This window comes from Capra hircus, chromosome 20 (genome assembly GCF_001704415.2).
Source record: "Capra hircus breed San Clemente chromosome 20, ASM170441v1, whole genome shotgun sequence".
NCBI classification, from domain to species: Eukaryota; Metazoa; Chordata; class Mammalia; order Artiodactyla; family Bovidae; genus Capra; species Capra hircus.
In genome coordinates, this window is record NC_030827.1 from 14,496,350 (window position 1) to 14,518,392 (window position 22,043).

General features: G+C 38.5%; 1 protein-coding gene across 1 annotated transcript in view; it reads right to left on the bottom strand.

Moving 5' to 3' along the window:
* Positions 1-22,043, bottom strand: part of CWC27 (CWC27 spliceosome associated protein homolog) — a 253,969-nt gene that overhangs the window by 33,147 nt on the left and 198,779 nt on the right. The window contains exon 12 of the mRNA XM_005694639.3: positions 8,438-8,547. Coding sequence (XP_005694696.1) covers positions 8,438-8,547 — 110 coding nt within the window. The remainder of the gene's footprint in view (positions 1-8,437; positions 8,548-22,043) is intronic.

Here is a 22,043-nt window from a genome sequence, read left to right on the forward strand (position 1 = left end):
AACTTTAAAATGCATGCTTACTAAGAGCTAAGTTTTGAGGGTACACAAGATAGGGAGTATTAATACTTCACTAAGACATGTGAAATCAAAAGCAAAACACCAACAACAAACAGCACTTTTCACTGAACAAATTTCCAAAAATGTAAAGATGTCGATGTTGGGAAAGGTGAAATGAAAGAACACATTAATTGTTGGAAGGTGGGTAAACTGGAGTGACATCTTTGGAAAGTTTTTTATACGTATCAGAAACAATAAATGCTCATTGTCTTTGATTCAATAATTCCAATCCTGGGAATACATGTAGAAAAAGAATCTGAAACACTGAAAATGGCTTATGGAAAAGATGTACACTGCAGCAGTATTCATACAAGTGAAAAAAGGAAATGCTAAATGTCTATTTATAAGAAAATAGATAAATTTGGTAAAAAGCAGTGAATGTATGATTACACTAACTATTATTAAAACTATATTCATGAAGTATTCTATTGTTAAGTGAAAGAAGTAGGATATAATGATCACGTTGAGTATATTTTTATAAAAAAGGGACCAGTCCTCTGATTTTTTTTTTTTGAATCCCATGCCCTTTACAGGTAAGAGGAAACAAGTGCCTGAAATATTAATCATACTGTCTCCAGCTATACCTTAACAATTTGTTTCAGAATCTGAGCAGAGAAATCAGAAAAAAAAAATTATTCTACAGTTTTAGAAGGTACATAATTGTGAAATGGGATAAAGTACCACCTGTCTAAAAAAAAAAAAATCAAGTTTCTAATTAAGACAATGGCGCACTGAATTCAGTACTGAAATATAGTTGACCCCTAAACAGCATAAGGGCACCCACCCTCTGAGCAGTTGAAAATCCACCCTCTCTCTACTTCTGTGGTTATGCAACCATTCATGGTTAGTCCAGGACTGTAGTATATATTTATTGAAAGAAATTTGAGTATAAGTGGACCCATGAAGTTCAAAGCTGTGTTGCTCAAGGGCTAACTGTACTTACATTTACAAGGGAAAACGTGTAATAGTTCAATGTGTGAAAAACAAATATAATAGTCATGGTAACTTGGAGGCTCCAGAATGTACCTACAATATCATTAAGACCACAGTTTATGAAAAAATTTAGTAGGTGTTGGTGGCCTAGAACCTAGGCTTGCTAAGACAGGTGGTGTCAAAATAACTACAAGAAACAAAGGAAATTATTGTTAAAAAATGATAGGGAAAAGTGCCTTATATGTTTTTGTAAGATTTAATGCCTACATAGACAATAGCTGAAAATATACACATTACCACAGTTGCTGAATGAGATGAGTTTTAATGAAAAACTATAAATTCCTATAGAATATCCTCATAAGCATTTAAGGGCTGCTAGTGAGTTAGGGTTTAGATATTTTATTTGTTTCGAAAGTAGTAATTAGAGGATTAAGCACTTCAAACAATGTTAATAAAGAAAACATCCTTTGTTTTAAAACCTTATTCATTAAAAAAAAACCCATTCTGCCTTCAAACTTTTATTGTATTTGCTTTATAATAAGGAAATAAATTATTGTGGAAATATCAGAAAACACAGACAAGCAAAATAAAAATATCTACTATCCCACCACTAAGAATTAGTAGCCACTGTGGACAGGTGGTATATATCCTACAGGGGTTCCTGTTCGTGTGTGTGTATATGTGTATGTGTTTATATATTTATATATTTCAAAAACACATATCTCTACATGCATGTATCTACAAACATGTATCTCTATCACTTAAAAGCAAACCCCATCAATTTTTAATGGTGGGTTTTCACAAATTTGGAAATGTCTTCTCTGGGGACATAAATAAAAATGAAAACAAAGGAGACATCTTAGTGGAATGATTTTAAAACTTCCTAGAAAATTACTAGACACGGATCTTATTCTTTCGAGGTGAAAGTGGCAAGACAGTCTGTTTTTAGAGCCAGCTAATGTGATACCGGCATTTGCTCAGAGGAGAGCTGGGACTACGACAAGCAAAAAATACCCTCGTGGCCTTTCTTTTTGTTGTTCAGTCACCAAGTCATGCGTGACTCTTAGTGACTCCATGGACTACAGCAGGCCAGGCTCCCCTGTTCTCTCTATCTTCTACCTAGAGTTTGCTTCGATTCATGTCCACTGAGTCAGTGATGCTATCTAACCATCTTATCCCCTGCAGCACCTCTTCTCCTTTTGCTGTCAGCTTTCCTCAGCATCAGGGTCTCTTCCAATGAGTGGGCTCTTTGCATCAAGCGGTGAAAATACTGGAGCTTCAGCTTCAACATCAGTCCTTCTAGTGAATATTCAACATCAGTCCTTCCAGGGTTGATTTTCTTTAGGACTGACTGGTTTGATCTCTTTGCAGTCCAAGGGACTCTTAAGAGTCTTCTCCAGCACCACAATTCAAAAGCATCAATTCTTTGGTGCTCAGCCTTTTTTATTGTCCAGTTCTCACATCTATACATGACAACTGGAAAAACCATACCTTTGACCATACAGACCACTGTTGGCAAAGTGATGTCTCTGTTTTTTAATATGTTGTCTAGATTTGTCCGAGCTTTTCTTCCAAGGAGCAAGCTTCTTTTAATTTCATGGCTGCAGTCACTGTCCACAGTAATTTTGGAGCCCAAGAAAATAAAATTTGTTACAACTTCCACTTTTTCCCCTTCTATTTGCCATGAAGTGATGGGAGTGAATGCCATGATCTTCGTTTTTTGAATGCTGAGTTTCAAGCCAGCTTTTTCACTCTCCTCTTTTACCTTTATCAAGACTCTCTTTAGTTCCTCTTCACTTTCTGCCATTAGAGTAATACCATCTGCATATCTGCAGTTGTTGATATCTCTCCTGGCAACCTTGATTCTAGCTTGTAATTCATCCAGCATGGCATTTCATATGATGTATTCTGCATATAAGTTAAATAAGCAAGGTGACAATATACAGTCTTACTGTACTCCTTTCCCAATTTTGAACCAGTCCGCTGTTCCATGTAAGGTTCTAACTGTTGCTTCTTGACCTGCAGATAGGTTTCTCTGGAGACAAGTAAGGTGGTATTCCTAGACAAATAAGTCTGGTATTCCCAACTCTTTAAGAACTGTCCACAGTTTGTTGTGATCCACACAGTCAAAAGATTTAGTTTAGTCAATGAAGCTAAAGGAACTTGCTTGCTTTCTCCATGATCCAATGAATGTTGGTGATCTCATCTCTGGTTCCTCTGTCTCTTCGAAACCCAGCTTGTAAACCTGGAAGTTCCTGGTTCATATACTGCGGAAGCCTAGCTTGAAGGATTTTGAGCATTACCTTGCTAGCATATGAAATGAGTGCAAATGTGCAGTAGCTTGAACATTCTTTGGCATTGTCTTTCTTTGGGATTGGAATGAAAACTGACCTTTACCAGTCCCATGGCCACTGCTGAGTTCTCCAAATTTTCTGACATATTCAGTGCAGCATTTCACATTCAGCATACCAGTCAATTTCACAACATTATCTTTTGGGATTTGAAATAGCTCAGCTGGAATTCTATCACCTCCACTAGCTCTGTTTGTAGTAATGTTTCCTAAGGTCCACTTGACTTCACACTCCAGGATGTCCAGCTCTAGATGAGTGACCATACTGTTGTGGTTCAGCTCAGTTCAGTTCCGTCAGTCAGTTGTGTCCAATTCTCTGCGACACCATGGACTGCAGGATGCCAGGTTTCCATGTCCATCACCAACTCCCAGAGCTTGCTCAAACTCATGTCCATCTAGTTGGTGATGTCATCCAACCATCTCATCCTGTCATCCCCTTCTCCTCCTGCTTCAATCTTTCTTAGCATCAGGGTCTTTTCCAATAAATCAGTTCTTTGCATCAGGTGGCCAAAGGATTGGAGCTTCAGCTTCAGCATCAGTCCTCCAATGAATATTCAGGACTGATTTCCTTTAGGAATGACTGGTTGCATCTCCTTGCTGTCCAAGGGACTCTTAAGAGTCTTCTCCAACACCACAGTTCAAAAGCATCAATTCTTTGGCACTCAGCTTTCTTTAAGGTCCAACTCTCATATTCACACATGACTACTGGAAAAATCATAGCTTTGACTAGACTGACCTTTGTTGGTAAAGTGGTATCTCTGATTTTTAATATGCTGTCTAGGTTGGTGATGGCTTTTCTTCCAAGGAGCAAGCGTCTTTTAATTTCATGGCAGCAGTTACCATCTGCAGTGATTTTGGAGCCCCCCAAAAAGAAAGTCTGTCATTGTTTCCTTTGTTTCCCCACCAATTAGCCATTAAGTGATGGGACCAGATGCCATGATCTTAGTTTTTTGAATGCTGAGTTTTAAGCCAGTTTTTTCACTCTCTCACTTTCATCAAGAGGCTCTTTAGTTTCTCTTTGCTTTCTGCCATATGGGTGGTGTCATCTGCATATCTGAGGTTATTGATATTTCTCCTGGCAATCTTGATTCCATCTTGTGCTTCATCCAGTCAGGCATTTCGCATGATGTATCCTGCATATAAGTTAAAATAAGCAAAGTGACAATATACAGCCTTGACGTAGTCCTTTCGCAATTTGGAACCAGTCCATTGTTCCATGTCCGGTTCTATCTGTTGCTTCTTGACCTGCATACAGATTTCCAGAAGGCAGGTCAGGTGGTCTGAGAGTATTTTCCACTCTAAGAATTGTCCACAGTTTGTTGTGATCTATACAGCCAAGGCTTTAGAGTAGTCAATGCAGCAGAAGTAGATGTTGTTTTGGGATTCTCTTGCTTTTTCTGTGATCCAGCAGATGTTGGCAATTTCACCTCTGGCTCCTCTGCCTTTTCTAAAACCAGCTTGAGCACCTGGAAGGTCTCAGTTCACATACTGTTGAAGCCTGTCTTGGAGAATTTTGAGCATTACTTTGCTAGCATGTGAGATGGGTGCAATTGTGTGGTAGTTTGAGCATTCTTTAGCATTGCCTTTCTTTGGGATTGGAATGAAAACTGACCTTTTCTAGTCTTGTGGCCACTGCTGAGTTTTCCAAATTTGCTGGCATATTGAATGCAGCACTTTCACAGCATCATCTTTTAGGATTTGAAACAGCTCAGCTGGGATTCCATCACCTCCCCTAGCTTTGTTTGTAGTGCTGCTTCCTAAAGCCCACTTGACTTTGCATTACAGGATGTCTGAGGTGAGTGACCGCACCACCATGATTATCTGGGTCATGAAGATCTTTTTGGTATAGTTCTTCTGTGCATTCTTGACACCTGTTCTTAATATCTTCTGCTTCTGTTAGGTCCATGCCGTTTTTGTCCTTTATTGAGCCCATCTTTGCATGAAATGTTCCCTTGGTATCTTTAATTTTCTTGAAGAGATCTCTAGTCTTTCCCATCCTATTGTGCTCCTTTATTTCTTTGCACTTATCTCTGAGAAAGTCTTTCCTATCTCTCCTTGCTATTCTTTGGAACTCTGCATTCAGATGGATATATCTTTCCTCTTCTCCTTTGCCTTTAGCCTCTCTTCTTTTCTCAGTTATTTGTAAAGCCTCCTCAGACAACCATTTTGCCTTTTTGCATTTTCCTTTTGGGGATGGTCTTGATCACTGCCTCTTGTACAATGTTACAAACCTCTGTTCACAGTTCTTCAGGCATTCTCTCTATCCAATCTAATCCCTTGAATCTATTTGTCACTTCCACTGTATAATTGTAAGGGATTTAATTTAGGTGATACCTGAATGGTCTAGTGGTTTTCCCTATTTTCTTCAATTTAAGTCTGAATTTTGCAATAAGGAGTTTATGATCTGAGCCACAGTCAGCTCCCGGTCTTGCTTTTGCTGACTGTATAGTGCTTCTCCATCTTCAGCTGCCAAGAATATAATCAGTCTGATTTCAGTATTGACCATCTGGTGATGTCCATGTGTGGAGTCATCTCTTGTGCTGTTGTGGTTATCTGGTCATTAGGACATCTTTTTTTGTGGTTATCTGGGTCAGTAAGACATACACAGTTCTTCTGTGTATCTGTGACCCTTTTTCTTAACCTCTTCTGCTTCTGTTAGGTCCTTGCCATTTCTGTCCTTTATTGAGCCGATCTTTGCATGAAATGTTCCCTTGATGACTCCAATTTTCTTGAAGAGATCTCTAGTCCTTTCCATTCTACTGTTTTCCTCTATTTCTTTGCACTGTTCATTTACAAAGGCTTTATCTCTCTTTGCCATTCTCTGGACCTCTGCATTTGGTTGGCCTTTCTAAACATTTCCTATTTTCAAGATTGGACTTTCTCTAGTTGCATTTGAAAGGCAAGAGAGATACTAGCCAAAAAAGCAGACACTGTGGAAAGAAATGGAAGAAAGCAGGATCTGCATGGAGGTATTAATGTTTGGCATCCAGAGGAATCAGTCTTCTGGCTCCCGCAGGAGGAATAAAGGACTAACCACTAGCCACATTCTCTTCAGCACAGAGTGAGCCTTCCAGCTGTGTTGATGAAGAAGATGTGTTGATGGCACCTTCCCTGGTAGACCTTTTGCACACATGTGTATACAAGGGTCTCTCAAATGGCCTTTGCTCCTCCAGTCCTGCCCCGGGTCCTCTACTCTCTATACAGCAACCAGGCTGGAGGGATCTTCCCAAACTGCAAATGAGATTATAATACCTTCTTTCTTCAATGTCTCCCCACTGCTTTCAGGGTAAATCTCAACTCCTTCATATGGCTCAAAAATATCTTGTGTGAACTGGCTCCTGCTTACCTCTCCAGCCTCATCTCTTTCTTTCTCTTAGTTTAAGTTCCAGTCATACTTCACATCTTTTAGTTTTTTGCAAAGAGGTTAAAGAATTCTCATATAGTATTCATGTATCTTCTCAGTAACCCTCAAGCTGACAAATCATTTTCTCAGGGAAGCCTTTCCAGATTCTTATGCTGTATTAGGTCCTACTGTGATACATTTACATAATTTCCTGTATCTAACCTGTCATAATGTTCATACCCTTTTATTGGTATTACTTGTTTAACTGCCTTTTTTTCCAGATAGCTCAGAGAAGATAGGGATGTTTCTGCCTCATTTACCACCAATTACAGTGATTAGGACATGGTAGATTTTTAATAATTATTTCCTAGGAGGAAGAAAGAGAAATGCAAGAATAACAGTGATCCTTAACATCTTTTGGTAATACATTCAGAGGACTTTGTGACTCCATGAAAACAAGTTAATAAAGCACTTTTCTTAATTTCATTTGATGTGCCATTTCTTTTGAAAATTGCACATAAGTTAGTTCTCTGTAATTATAATTTCCTATACCTGAATTCTCGTTGCATTTTCCCTATGATTATTTTCACGCTAGGCACTGATGCATGATCTTCCTTACCAGTAATTAGGTGTCATTTATAATAAAGTTCTTGATTAGATTAATTTATTCAAACAGGCCTGGGCTTTTTAATTTACTTTTATTTTGCCCGTTTTATTTATATGCCTAAAATGATGTGTTCTCATATATATATGGCAGCACCAAATATAAGTAATTTTGGTCTGCCCCCTAGCTTTTCAACATAAAGGGCTTCTCAAGGGATCCATCTCACCAAGTGCCAAGTGCTGCATGGTGTTGACTCCCAAGTTGTTGAGCTAACTTCCTCTCTTTTTTATTCTTGATTTGTGACAATCTTCTTATATTACTAGCTAAAGATTCAGGAATTACTTTCAGTAAAGAGAGTTTTGCAATATTGTTTATGGTAGAAGTTAACTAGCAGACCAAGTGCCTTATTTATAGGCAGTGTACTATTTCAAGTGAAGTTGGCTAGCCAGCAGGTGAGATGCTGAGCCCTTCATCATTTATAATTATGGTCTCATAGTATTCACTTAGCGAAGATTCTGAGTATCTGGTAATATGTGGTTTTACCAGGTTCCTGTGTTTAATTAGGGAGGACTTCCCTGGAGGCTCAGACGGAAAAGAATCTCCTGGCAATGAGGGAGACCTGGGTCAATTCCTGCGTCAGGAAGATCCCCTAGTATACCTAAGGTCTATACCAGGTGCCCATGATTTAAGGCTTCCCAGGTGGCGCTCATGGTAAAGAACCCACCTGCCAATGCGGAGACATAGAGAGATCTGAGATCAATCCCTGGATGAGGAAGATCCCCTGGAGGAGGGCATGGTAACCCACTCCAGTATTCCTGCCTAGAGAATCCCTTAGACAGAGGAGTCTGGCAGGCTACAGTGCATGGGGTCACAAAGAGCCGGACACAACTGAAGCGAGTTAGCATGCATGCACAAAGTTAAAATCTGTAAGTCTCAGGCTTTATACCTTTCTATCTGGAAAGAACTCTACCATCTGGATCTTAGCTTGAATGGCCAAGGTCCTGGTCACTTCACTGTATCTAATATATCCTTTTTCATTTTTAAGACATAATGTTTTCTCTCATATATAATCAAAATAGGTTCTGTTAACAACTCCTGCATACAATTAAAAGGCAATGAATTGCATATGGATTCTGGTTTGTGAAGTTACCTGGTCTTCCCGGGAAGTTCCCGTCTTGGCCTGCTGCTTCCTCAAAGCTTCATACTTTTGCTTTTCTCGCCTGTATTCTGCAACAGCGCCATCCGGAGCAGCTTCTTCCTCTGAGGAATGATAGACTAGTTTTAGAATAAACACTAAAAAGGCTGTATGGATTCACATTGAAGTCTGTGAATGTCTATTGCTGAAGAGGAGGTCAGATCTTGGGACTGGTTTTCCTCCATTTAAAAAAAGAAAACTCAACAAACAAACCAATAAACTCTACAAGCTCCACAATGATTTCCTAGATTAGAAAGTGACTGATGTTAATTAAACAATCAATTTTAATGTCTTTATTTTATACTGCACTATTACAGTTGTTCTCACTTGTAATTATTTGACTATAAAATCACCTATGTCACCTTTGAAATAAGATAGTCCTAAAATTCAGCAATACCATTTCATATTGTTCTTTTGCCTTACAAGATATAATCCTTCAATATTGGTTGATTTTCCAATTACTTGCTATTTCTCCTTCCTAGTTAAAACAATAACCAAACAACAACAAACAACTTCAATTTAATAGCATCATAAAATATAAATATATCTAACAAAATATCAGGAAAGTTGCCCAGAAGCAGATAAAAGTAACTTTTACTAAATTAGAAATGAGAAAAAAAAAAAATGGATTTGATCCTGCAATAAATTCCATACAAAGACTAGTTAACATCTGGGTTCACAGAAAACAGTGTTGCCTCAAAAAAAAAAGGTACCAATATTTTACAATACTTACATTTATATATATTAATGAAAACTTGTGACTTAAGAAAAAAAACCTATATCTTCTCATCTTTGCAAACCAAGATGAGCCAGTTGTAATCAAGAATATGAAAAACGGTTCTACTCAAGCCTTGGTTTGTTGCTTGCCTCTTTGTTACCTAGTTTGAGAAGCATAATTAATGTGTAATATATTAATAATCAGCCATTTTGTTCAAGAGATTATCTAGTTTTAAAAAAATGTGTGAACCAAGAAACAAGGAGTCTTCTTATGGTTACCTGATATGATTTTGATGTCAAGGGTACAAAGATTCAATTATGTGGGATAGGAAGGTTCTGGAGATTTAAGGTACAGCATCATCTCACACACTAGTAAAGTAATGCTCAAAATTCTCCAAGCCAAGCTACAGCAATATGTGAACCGTGAACTTCCAGATGTTCAAGCTGGTTTTAGAAAAGGCACAGGAATCAGAGATCAAATTGCTAACATCCCCTGGATTACTGAAAAACCAACAGAATTCCAGAAAAACATCTTTTTCTGCTTTATTGATTATGCCAAAGCCTTTGCTGTGTGGATCACAATAAACCGTGGAAAATTCTGAAAGAGATGGGAATACCAGACCACCTGACCTGCCTCTTGAGAAACTTGTATGCAGGTCAGGAAGCAACAGTTAGAACTGGACATGGAACAACAGCCTGGTTCCAAATAGGAAAAGGAGTACGTCAAGGCTGTATATTGTCACCCTGCTTATTTAACTTACATGCAGAGTACATCATGAGAAACACTGGGCTGGAAGAAGCACAAGCTGGAATTAAGATTGCTGGGAGAAATATCAATAACTTCAGATATGCAGATGACACCACCCTTATGGCAGAAAGTGAAGAGGAACTAAAAAGTCTCTTGATGAAAGTGAAAGAGGAGAGTGAAAAAGTTGGCTTAAAGCTCAACATTCAGAAAACTAAGATCATGGCATCTGGTCCCATCACTTCATGGAACTAGATGGGGAAACAGTGGAAACAGTGTCAGACTTTATTTTTTGAGGCTCCAAAATCATTGCAGATGGTGATGCAGCCATGAAATTAAAAGACACTTACTCCTTGGAAGAAAAGTTATGACCAACCTAGACAGCATATTCAAAAGCAGAGACATTACTTTGCCAACAAAGGTCCATCTAGTCAAGGCTATGGTTTTTCCTGTGGTCATGTATGGATGTGAGAGTTGGACGGTGAAGAAAGCTGAGCGCCAAAGAATTGATGCTTTTGAACTGTGGTGTTGGAGAAGACTCTCGAGAGTCCCTTGGACTGCAAGGAGATCCAACCAGTCTATCTTAAAGGAGATCAGTCCTGGGTGTTCATTGGAAGGACTGATGATGTTGAAGCTGAAACTCCAATACTTTGGCCACCTCATGTGAAGAGTTGACTCACTGGAAAAGACCCTGATGCTGGGAGGGATTGGGGGCAGGAGTAGAAGGGGACGACAGAGGATGAGATGGCTGGATGGCATCACTGACTTGATGGACGTGAGTTTGGGTAAACTCCGGGAGTTGGTGATGGACAGGGAGGCCTGGTGTGCTCTGATTCATGGGGTTGCAGAGTCGGACACGACTGAGCAACTGAACTGAACTGATGGTAAATACAGTTAATAATACTGTACTGTATACCTATAATTTGCTAAGAAAGGTGATCACCACACATACGCAAAGTGTAACGCTGTGAGGTGTTAATTATGTTAATTATCTAGATTGTAGTTCTCTAGTTCTCGGTAATTATGGTTTCTCTAGTTCTCGGTCTTCTGAGATTTTTAACTGTTTTTTCAGATGTGTTTCTTCTCCTTTTTAGATTTCTAGCCAAAATGAACAAACAACTTTAGAATAGCTGTGAGATCAGCTGGTCTTTCATTATATACATCTGTGATACCAGGATTAAGCCTAAGGTTCCATTTGGACTGCATAGAAACTGTGACTCAAACACCTCAACATGGTACACACAGCCAAACGCAATGATTATCTGCTACACAAACCCAACTGTGTGAAAAAATATGGTAAACTCTTGTATTTCCTAATGGGGCATATTATATCAGCATGAAGTACTTCTGTTTATAGTGTGATCAAATGTTCACAGCACATTCATTTTTCATGCTTTTATTCCTCAGTACTATACTGAGTAATTTCCTTAGCTCTACTTTAGTTCACTAATTCTCTGTTTAGTTGTATCTAATCAGTTTTAAGATATAAACTGAGTCGTTAATTTTAATAATCATATTTTAAAATTCTAGATATTCTATTTCCTTTTCAAATTGACTTTTTTTTTGATGGTCTAAGTCTTTTATTATGATTTTCACACAATTCTAAAAAAAACTTCTTTATCTTAAACACACTTGTTATGTTTTATCTTTTGGATTTTTCTTGGAGTTGCTTTTGTTATGGCTCTGACTCTCTCCCCACAGTGGTTGTTTCTCCATGTGTTTTCTAATTCTTGATTTTCAGTGTTCCTACAGCTAGAGCTGCATCTTCATCATGCTCCATAGGAATCCCTGACACCCAGGATTGTGTCAACATTCCTCCAGAGAGCTTCTGCATTTGTTTCTACCAGGAAATTAAAGGGGTTCCATTAGTGCACAGCCTTTTTCTCCCAAGTTAATTTCCTGGCTTAGGATTTCTGTACCACATAGTGTACATTCAGACTTTATAGCTGTGCCTGGTAGAGGTTTAGAGTTTTGATTTTTTATGACAGCCTTTTTTTTTTCCTTCCCTATATAGTTTTGAAAAAATGATGAGCTTCTTTGCGGACTTCATGACCAGGAGGACAGTTTTTCTAGCTCCTTCCTCTGTTGATCCAAGACTGTATCTCTAAGTGTGATATTAAAACCGGAGCTTCTAGCTATCAGAGCCCACATCTGGTTTCAATATCCCCCTGGGCAACTACTGTGTCAGTTTGAGCATTTAATGCTCTAGTTAGGCCTCCCCTTTGTTTCTAGTACCTAGGAATTTTCTTTTCTTTCTTAGCCCCTCTCTCTCACTTCCACTTTCCCTAACCCCCGCCAACGCCCCATCTGTCTCTTTCAAGCTTAGCTACGTATTTATTTTTTAATTGGAGGATAACTGCTTTACAGTGTTGCACTGGTTTCTGCCTTACCGTGTGAATCAGCCTTCCTGAGCCTCCCTCTCACCTCACCTCCATTCCACTCTCTGCACCATCACAGAACACTGGGCTGCCTCCCTGTGCCACACAGCAGCGTCCCACTGGCTGGCTGTTTCACTCAGGGTGGTGTATGTATGTCCATGCTGCTCTCTCACTCGCTCCTTCCCATGCTGTGTTCAGAAATCCATTCTCCATATTTGTGTCTCTATTCCTGCCCTGCAAATGGGTTCATCAGTGCCATTTTTCCAGATTCCATATATATTTAGCTAAGATTTAGACTGGGCTGGATCATATTTTATCTAGCACTTCTATATGTTTGGAGAAAGATGTTCTGTCTTAACTAAGTCCATGTGGCCAGAAGAAAAAGTAGCACATTCACGGCTTCCCTGGTGGCTCAGATGGTAAAGAATCTGCCTGCCATGTGGGAGACCTGGGTTCAGTCCCTCAGTTGGGAAGATCCCCTGGAGAAGGGAACGGCTATCCATTCCAGTATTCTGGCTTGGAGCATTCCATGGACAGAAGAGCCTAGCAGGCTACAGTCCATGGGGTTGCAAAGAGTCGAATATGACTGAGCAACTTTCACTTATACTTTGAATGCCCCTGAATAAGCAAAAATTGAGTAAGTGACCGGATGATGTTAGTGATATAAAATTATCTAATAAAATAGAAAAGGGGCTTGGAAAAAAATCAGTTTCTTTAAGTACAGAGTGCTCTACATCTAATACCTTTCTTAAAAATGTTAATATATGTTGGATAATTTATAAATAATAATGCAATATGACAACTATTTGTCATTAACTGAAATCTCAACAAAATGTATGCTAAATAACTAGGTATAGAGAATGGGGGAAAAAAGAACATTTACTAAATACCTACTATATGTTAGGTACCATGCTAAGGTTCTTTGACTCTCCATGAAGAAAGCATCTATAAACTCATTTTACAAATTAGGAAACAGGGTTAAGACCACAATTAGAATATACTAAAGCTGTAACTTGAACCCAAGTCTCTCTGATACTAAAATCCCATCCTGTGCCCAATTAAAAGTTCAGTTCAGAAAACAAAATTTAATGTGTTCCCGCTGTATACCTGGCTTTTCATTCTACAAAGTAATTTAATGGGTAAACATAATATATGTAAAAATAGTTAAGAAATCAAGCCACTGATTATAAGTATTATGTTGCTGATTCTTGGATAGACTATTAGCCACCAAGAGAGGGTTTAAAGCTTACCTATGCTATTGTTCATGTATGGATGTGAGAGTTGGACTGTGAAGAAAGCTGAGCGCCGAAGAATTGATGCTTTTGAACTGTGGTGTTGGAGAAGACTCTTGAGAGTCCCTTGGACTGCAAGAAGAACCAACCAGTCCATCCTAAAGGAGATCAGTCCTGGGTGTTCATTGGAAGGACTGATGCTGAAGCTGAAACTCCAATACTTTGGCCACCTCATGTGAAGAGTTGACTCATTGGAAAAGACTCTGATGCTGGGAGGGATTGCAGGAGGAGAAGGGGATGACAGAGGATGAGATGGCTGGATGGCATCACTGACTCAATGGAGTTTGGGTGAACTCCGGGAGTTGGTGATGGACAGGGAGGCCCGGCATGCTGCAATTCATGGGGTTGCAAAGAGTCAGACATGACTGAGCGAATTAACTGAACTTATTATTATTGTTGTGTTAGTTGCTCAGTTGTGTCCAACTCTTTGTGACCCCATGGACTGTAGCCCAGCAGGCTCTTCTGCCCATGGGATTTCCCAGACAAGAATACTGGAGTGGGTTGCCATTTCCTTCTCCAGGGGATCTTCCCAACCCAAGGATTAAACCTGGGTCTCCTGCATTGCAGGCACATTCTTTACTGCATGAGCCACCAGGGAAGCCATTACCTGTGCTATAGTGTTAGAATGAAAAAAGTGTGAAAGTTAAGTCACTCAGTTGTGCCTGAGTCTTTGCTACACCACGGGCTATAGCCTGCCAGGCTCCTCCATCCTTGGGATTTTTCAGGCAAGAATACTGGAGTGGTTTGCCATTTCCTTTTCCAGGGAAGCCTGCATAGTATTAGAATAACAAAATTTAAACATATTAGTGATCTTCAAAATAATAATAGAAAATATATTTAAAAGGGTTTGGTGACAAGAATGTCCAACATCACTATAACCATCAATTTACTAGTAGAGCATTAGTTTACTAGAGCACCAGAACTTAGCTAGTGTCCCATGTGGATGAGAAGCAGAACTTGGGCTAAAACTTATGTTCTGACTCTGAGAACTGGTGACATTAATACTGTACTTTCCCCGCTGTGTGTTATAAAGAATGTCTCTAACTCTTCCCTAAGAACTAGTCAGAAACATAATCTTTGTTCCACTTGACTCTCTTCATTACAAAACTATTTTGTTCTGAGAAGAAAGGGGTGAGGACTACTCAATTATTGGTTACTTAGCTAATGAACCAATGGTATCTATCTACAAATCTCACTTCATAGATAAAAGGGCTTATACCGTCTACTGTCTCAGTACTAGAGCTCAGGCAGCTGAAAGCTTCAAGCAGGTGCATATTCAGTCATTAAAAAAAAGTTTATTAAGTGATTATTATGTGCCAGAAACTGTTAATAAAGTTACTTATGATTTTAAATAGAATTCCCCGATGGCTCAGTGGGTAATGAGCCATCCTGCAGTGCCTGCAATGCAGCAGACATAGTAGACGCAAGTTCGATTCCTGAATCACGAGGATCCCTTGAAGAAGGAAATGGAAACCCACTCCAGTATACTTGCCTGGGAAACTCCATGGACAGAGGAGCCTAGTGGGCTGCAAAGAGTTGGACATGACTAAGCAACTAAGCATGCACATGATTTTTAAACAGATCCAGGCCCACTGTTTCAAGGAAATTTTTATCTAAAATATAAATATATTTATATATTTATATATATTTTTATATAAATAAAGGTGATATGTTAGTGATAATCGTAAACAACATCTGAAAAGAAAAGGGACAGATTTTAATGAATATGAATATGGAAAAATACCAAAGTTACTAACATCTAATTGTATCTCATCATACTGGAAGCTACAAAGTATGTTTTTATCAAATTTTATATATACCTGAAATTAATTCTAGGAAAAGCACCAGACTTGAAAATAGCTAACATGATGCAAAAAAAGGAAAATAATAAATAACATGATAGCTAACATTTCAAGTGCTCACTAAGTGCCAGATACTGGTTCCTTGAATTACTTGTTTAATCCTCAAAAACAAGATATTATTAACCTATTCTGCTAACTGGGTTATAATTGGGGATTATAAACAAGGGAATAAAAACCAGGCAGTCCAGCTCTAAAGTACAATCTCTTAACCAGCGTGGTTATTTTTTCCTTCATGTCTGAAACAAAAAAACTTAGAAGAAGATATTCCACTTTGACACAAAAAGGCATCATGTCACCATATTGGAAGTGTCCTGATGAAATATAGAGTCCTACCAAAAAATTTGGTCTTGAATTCCTCCTGGACCATAATAAATAGGAACAGTGATATGCCAAACAGTGGGTTAATGAAAATAATTTCCATCTAGAAAGAGTCCTTTATGGCTTTTCTTGATTCCCCTTAATTAATCTTATATTTCCCTCATTTGAATTTTTAAATACTTTCTAGCTCCTCACTTAACTATATCATAACTGTCTCTTTGTACTGCCCCTTCAGCTATAAACTCAAATGTTAAGGACAGTGCCCTGTTTGTGGGCTAGTATATTCCTTGCATATAGTATGTATTCAATAGATAGAAGCTGAATGGACAAATAAACAAAATGTGCTCATTTTTAGATCTTAAATTACAACAGTGTCCATGGTTACCTTGTAGCTCTTGCTGGATGGAATGGCTCTTTGAGGGCCTTGTAGGGGCTTTGGGCCCCTAGTGAACAAACATTTTTTCAATAGATAGCTGCCTAATTAAGTTGAGTTGTAAGAAATTAGATAATTTCTATGCTTATTAAACGAGGTGAGAGGAGTAGAAGTCAACCTGAAGGCAGTTATCCCTCATGAAGCCCTTGAGCATTGAGCTTTCTGGGTAGAATCTCTGTAAGAGCTACAGCCAATCACTGAAGCTTTATACCATCTCCTTGAGGAGCTAGTGGGGATAAACGGCATATCTTCCACCTCAGTCAAAATGCCTGTTTTTTTTTGGTTTGTTTTATTAAGAAAATCTACTATAGAAATGATAACATTGGGAATATTCTGTGACATTAAAATGAGGGCTTATGTGTAATATAGCCATAATTATAATCCACAATATTTATTTATTGTACTAATTTTGTTTTAAAGATAACTGAAAGTGCTTAGATGATATCTTTAAAAGGTGATAAGAAAACTGGTTTATCCAATGAAACTGCTAATATAAAAACTAATTCACAATAAAGAAATTATTTAATGGAGGTATCTACATTTATGAAGACTAGGCAGAAATTTAGGGAAAGAATGGGCTAAAAGTTTAATTTTTTCTGTACTAATTTTTTCTGTGCCGAAGTAAGAAATCTACAACTTATTAATTTCATTTAATCAATTTTTATTTTCAGTATATTTTAAATTTTACAAATCAAACAATGCTGGCTCCATCTGGTGGTCAAAATAAGCCTCTAGAACTTCAGGAAAATTACTCAAAAGTGATTAAATAATTTAGGTACTATGTGAAATAATACACTTGAATATTGAATACTACACATTGAGGTATGCCTCAACATTGAATGTTAAGTGGAATTGTCTACATTTACACAAATGTAAAACATTTTTCTTTCTGTTGTTCATACTAGCCTCATTTCATCATGTTATTTTGGAGCTTAAAATAATTCTCCAAAGTAATATAGACTACCTTCCTGTGTGCTTTTCTATTAGATGATTTAAGAAATATAAAGGGAACACATTATAATACAGTTAAATTTATCCACATTTTCAGATTGTATTTTGTATTTTCATTTGGAATATAACTATATAAATATATATATATATATATATATATATATATATATATATTACTTTTTTCCCCCATTTAGGCACTTCCAGAAGGGGTGACTAGTGAACATATGACAGCTCATGTCTAGGGGTCTGTATGTTCATGTTCTGCTGCTGCTGCTAAGTCACTTCAGTCATGTCTGATTCTGTGCGACCCCAGAGACAGCAGCCTACAAGGCTCCCCCGTCCCTGGGCAAGAACACTGGAGTGGGTTGCCATTTCCTTCTCCAATGCCTGAAAGTGAAAAGTGAAAGGGAAGTCGCTTAGTCGTGCCCGACTCTTAGCGACCCCATGGACTGCAGCCTACCAGGCTCCTCCATCCATAGGATTTTCCAGGCAAGAGTACTGGAGTGGGATGCCATTGTCTTCTCCCTGTTCATGTTCTACTAGCTATTAAATCTTAATTTTTAAATTTAGTACAAAAGGAATATGTGCAGAATCACAACACAAAATATCAACACTAAGAATTTAAACAGTAATAACTTGCTTATTTTACAGATGGGAAAACTGAGGTTCAGAGAGGTTAAATGGCTGTGCTAAGCTGAGAATATCAGGAACCAGATTTTCTGATAACCCAATGCTGTTTCCTCTCTCTATACGTTGCTATGTGTACTTTTTTTTTTTGTAGCACATAATCACTGCAGATGTATTTCATTATAGTCTAATAACCACTTTCAATTATATACAGCTGTCCTCAGTATCTGTGGGGGACTGGTTCCAGGACCCTCAACATCCAGAGTAAAATCCAAGGATGCTCAAGTTCCTTATATAAAATGATATAGTATTTGCATATAAATATGCACATCCTCCCATAACCTTTAAATTATCTCTGCTGCTGCTACTGCTGCTAAGTTGCTTCAGTCGTGTCTGACTCTGTGCGACCCCACAGACGGCAGCCCATTAGGCTCCCCCGTCCCTAGGATTCTCCAGGCAAGAACACTAGAGTGGGTTGCCATTTCCTTCTCCAATGCATGAAAGTGAAAAGTGAAAGTGAAGTTGCTCAGTCATGTTCGAGTCTTAGTAACCCCACGGACTGCAGCCTACCAGGCTCCTCTGCCTATGGGATTTTCCAGGCAAGAGTACTGGAGTGGGATGCCATTGCCTTCTCCTAGATTACCTAAACCATTTTGTGTGCTAAGTTGCTTCAATTGTGTCTGACTCTTTGCAACTCCACAGACTATAGCCTGCCATGCTCTTCTGTCTGTGGGATTCTCCAGGCAAGAATACTGGAGTGGGTTGCCATTCCCTTCTCCAGGGGATCTTCCTGACCTAAGGATTGAACGAAACATGCATCTCTAATGTCTCCTGCATTGGCAAGCAGGTTCTTACAAAAATTAGTACAATGTAAATGCTATTGTAAATAGTTGGTATACAGAAAATTCATGTTTTGCTTTTTGAAACTTCCTGGAATTTTTAACCCCAAAATATAGTCTACTCTTAGTAATTTAAAAACTTGTGTTTTAAAGTCTCATGTATGTTTAGTCACTCAGTTGTGTCTGACTCTTTGCGATCCCATGGACTGAAGCCCACCAGGCTCTTCCGTCCATGGGGATTCTCCATCCAAGAATACTGGAGTGGGTTGCCGTGCCCTCTTCCAGGGGATCTTCCCAACCCAGGGGTAGAACCCAGGTCTCCCGCATGCAGGTGGATTCTTTACCATCTAAGCCACCAGGAAAGCCCAAGAATACTGGAGTGGGAAGCTTAAGTTTCACTCCTTTCCAAATATGAAATTTTGTCTCTTTTTTTTAGAGAGAGTACATTGATTGTCGAGTCTATAATTCAAGTAGCAGGCATGTTGGAAATAACTTATACAACACATGAATTAATGACCACAACACATATACTAAAAATCAATTCAAGTAAAGTTAAATGAACTTATCTAGTAAATTAAGAGATAAGAGAACATAGATTGGTAAAGACAGGTTCTGAACCCTAAACGTTAAACTGATTTCAATTAGGCTTAATTGTCTTATATTTTACTAATAAAAGTTTTAAATTATATGACTATCTGATAAGCTTTTCATCAGATGCTTCTCCATTCTTATGAATAATGATCACAAGAAACAAATACAATATATAAATAGTTACTGAGAATTACTGACGGGCATAAATGACTACTCTTCTGGGGGCTCCAGCTTCCCACCTGTTGGCTATGGCCTTGTCCTCCTGTTCACTTTTACCTTATTCTGCCTCATATGGACCTCAGGACTAGCACATGGTTGACTGATGTTGCCTCCAGACCCCTCAACAGAACATACTTTGTACTTCTCCAGATGGTACAACACACAATTCTTGTAATTTGATGGGCATTTTGACAACATCCCTATGTTGCCCTGTTATTCTGAATGTGGAACTTACAAATTATTAATACATATTCTGTGTTGTATCAATAAGGAAAAAAACCCCTGAATATTTAAAAATAAAAAGATTTCATAAAGTCAATCAGTTCAGTTCAGTTCAGTCGCTCAGTCATGTCTGACTCTTTGCGACCCCATGAATCGCAGTTCGCCAGGCCTCCCTGTCCATCACCAACTCCCGGAGTTCACTCAAACTCACGTCCATTGAGTTGGTGATGCCATCCAGCCATCTCATCCTCTGTCGTCCCCTTCTCCACCTGCCCCCAATCCCTCCCAGCATCAGAGTCTTTTCCAATGAGTCAACTCTTTGCATGAGGTGGCCAAAATACTGGAGTTTCAGCTTTAGCATCATTCCTTCCAAAGAAATCCCAGGGCTGATCTCCTTCAGAATGGACTTGTTGGATCTCAAGGAGGATACTAAAGAAATAACTGCTATCTAAAATCTCCTGAGGCTATGACTACCCTAGCAAATTCAACTGTGCAGAATAACATAATTGCTAACAGTACTTAAAGGAGGATTCTATTATTTTGGGGTAAACTCATGAAGTACTTTTCTTCAAGTTAATTATGAGAGTTTCTAAACTGGTTCAAAATAGCCCTTAAATCATTTCATGTGTGGTATGACAGAGTCTTCTTCCTGTCCTCTATGTGGCTGAGGAAACAAACAATAAAGTGGCTGCTAAAATACAAGCATGACTACCACCAGCACCATCTCCACTTTTTAGGATCTAGCTTGTCTGAGATACTCATAACTCTGTGCCTGCTTTCTCACTTAAATTTATGCTGTAACAACAGGAGTATGATCATCTCATACTTCTGCTGAAGTATAAAGAAACAGAGGTTCAGAGAGTTTAAATATGAAGAAACAGAGGTTCAGAGAGTTTAAATATGAAGAAACAGAGGTTCAGAGAGTTTAAGTAATTTGCCCATGGTTATATGGCTAATAAATGACAGAGCAAGAATTTGAAATCAGGGCTCTTAGACTTCAAGGTCCACGCTTTTGCTAGCCTGTTATATGGCAGACCGTTACGGTGGGGGCACTGTTACACATGAGAGCGAGGGAAAAGCAGACAGTTGTGATGTTGTAGAGCTTGTAGGCTGGAAAATGGATAAGACATACTCTTCAACTATGCGATGGTGCAAATGACATATGAGAGGTCCTGATAAAGTAATTATGAAATTTATGCAGAGGAGGGAAAAATTGGGTGGTGGAAGTGGAAGCAGACCTGGGCCTTAAAGGAGTAATAAGATTTAACCGCAGCAGGTAGCAAAGACAACACAGCCAAAGCACGAAAGCAGCATGGTGCAGGGTACATATGAGGAAGAGGAGTAATATTCTGGGAAAATGAAGAATGGGTAAATAAAATGGGGCATAAAGAAAATAAGTTAAAAATCTGATCACGAAAGGAGGTTGAACTCCCTCAGGGGACACAAGGAGGAAGCCACAATTTATACCGCGCAGGTCACAAGTGTTTTTGACCCTTTTAGAAAATGAAATGAAGTGTGCCGAACCACTTTAGGTTGTTAAGTTGTTAGAACTCATTTCTAAGAAGCTTTTTAAAAGGCATTTCCTTATTATAGTACTAGTTTGAGTTAGTTGATACAATTACAATTCCAAGTTTCCTGACATCCACACTTCCCTAAATCAAGGAAAACAATGCATTTCCCAAATTCAGGGATGAAGAGAGCAAAGGCAAGTGGGTAAGAGAGAGAAAGAGACAAAGAGAAACTGACTCCCCAAATCTTATAGGATTTTTCCCTAATTATTTTAGGAAGAAACTTTGAAAAATATCCTGGAAAAATACATTTTCCACATCTATCAGAATAATTTAATTTAAATGTGAAAATATGTGCCATTATTTGAAAGGACCATACTCGGGATTTCTGGCTCTCTTCAGTGTCTCAGATTTTTTTTTTTACCTGCCTAGACTGTTCTGTAATCTGGTTCAGATTTTATCTGTTCTTCCCAACCCCCATCTTTAATGATAGTTCTAACAAGGTACATTTAATGAAGTGAGAGTAGAAAAAAAGATGATCAAATTATGCTTCACCTGAAGTTGACTGTCCAAATATGCTTCCTGGAACCTGGGGTTAGAGGGTGAGTTGGACAGGGGTCATTTTATTCAATCTTAGTGGTAATGCTGGAAATTATAGGCCAGTCCTCTGTCTGCTGACTCTGGCTTCAAGCTAACAGGTCATATTGCTTGTGGCTTCTTTTGTTTCATTTTAAAAGGAAACAATGCTTTGCAGTTTTATAGTGGAAAGAATATTGGACAGAAGATCTGACTCCTCAAATCTACCGTTTAAGTTAGGGTGACTACTAAGTATCTTTAATACTGGTTTCTTCATTTGCAA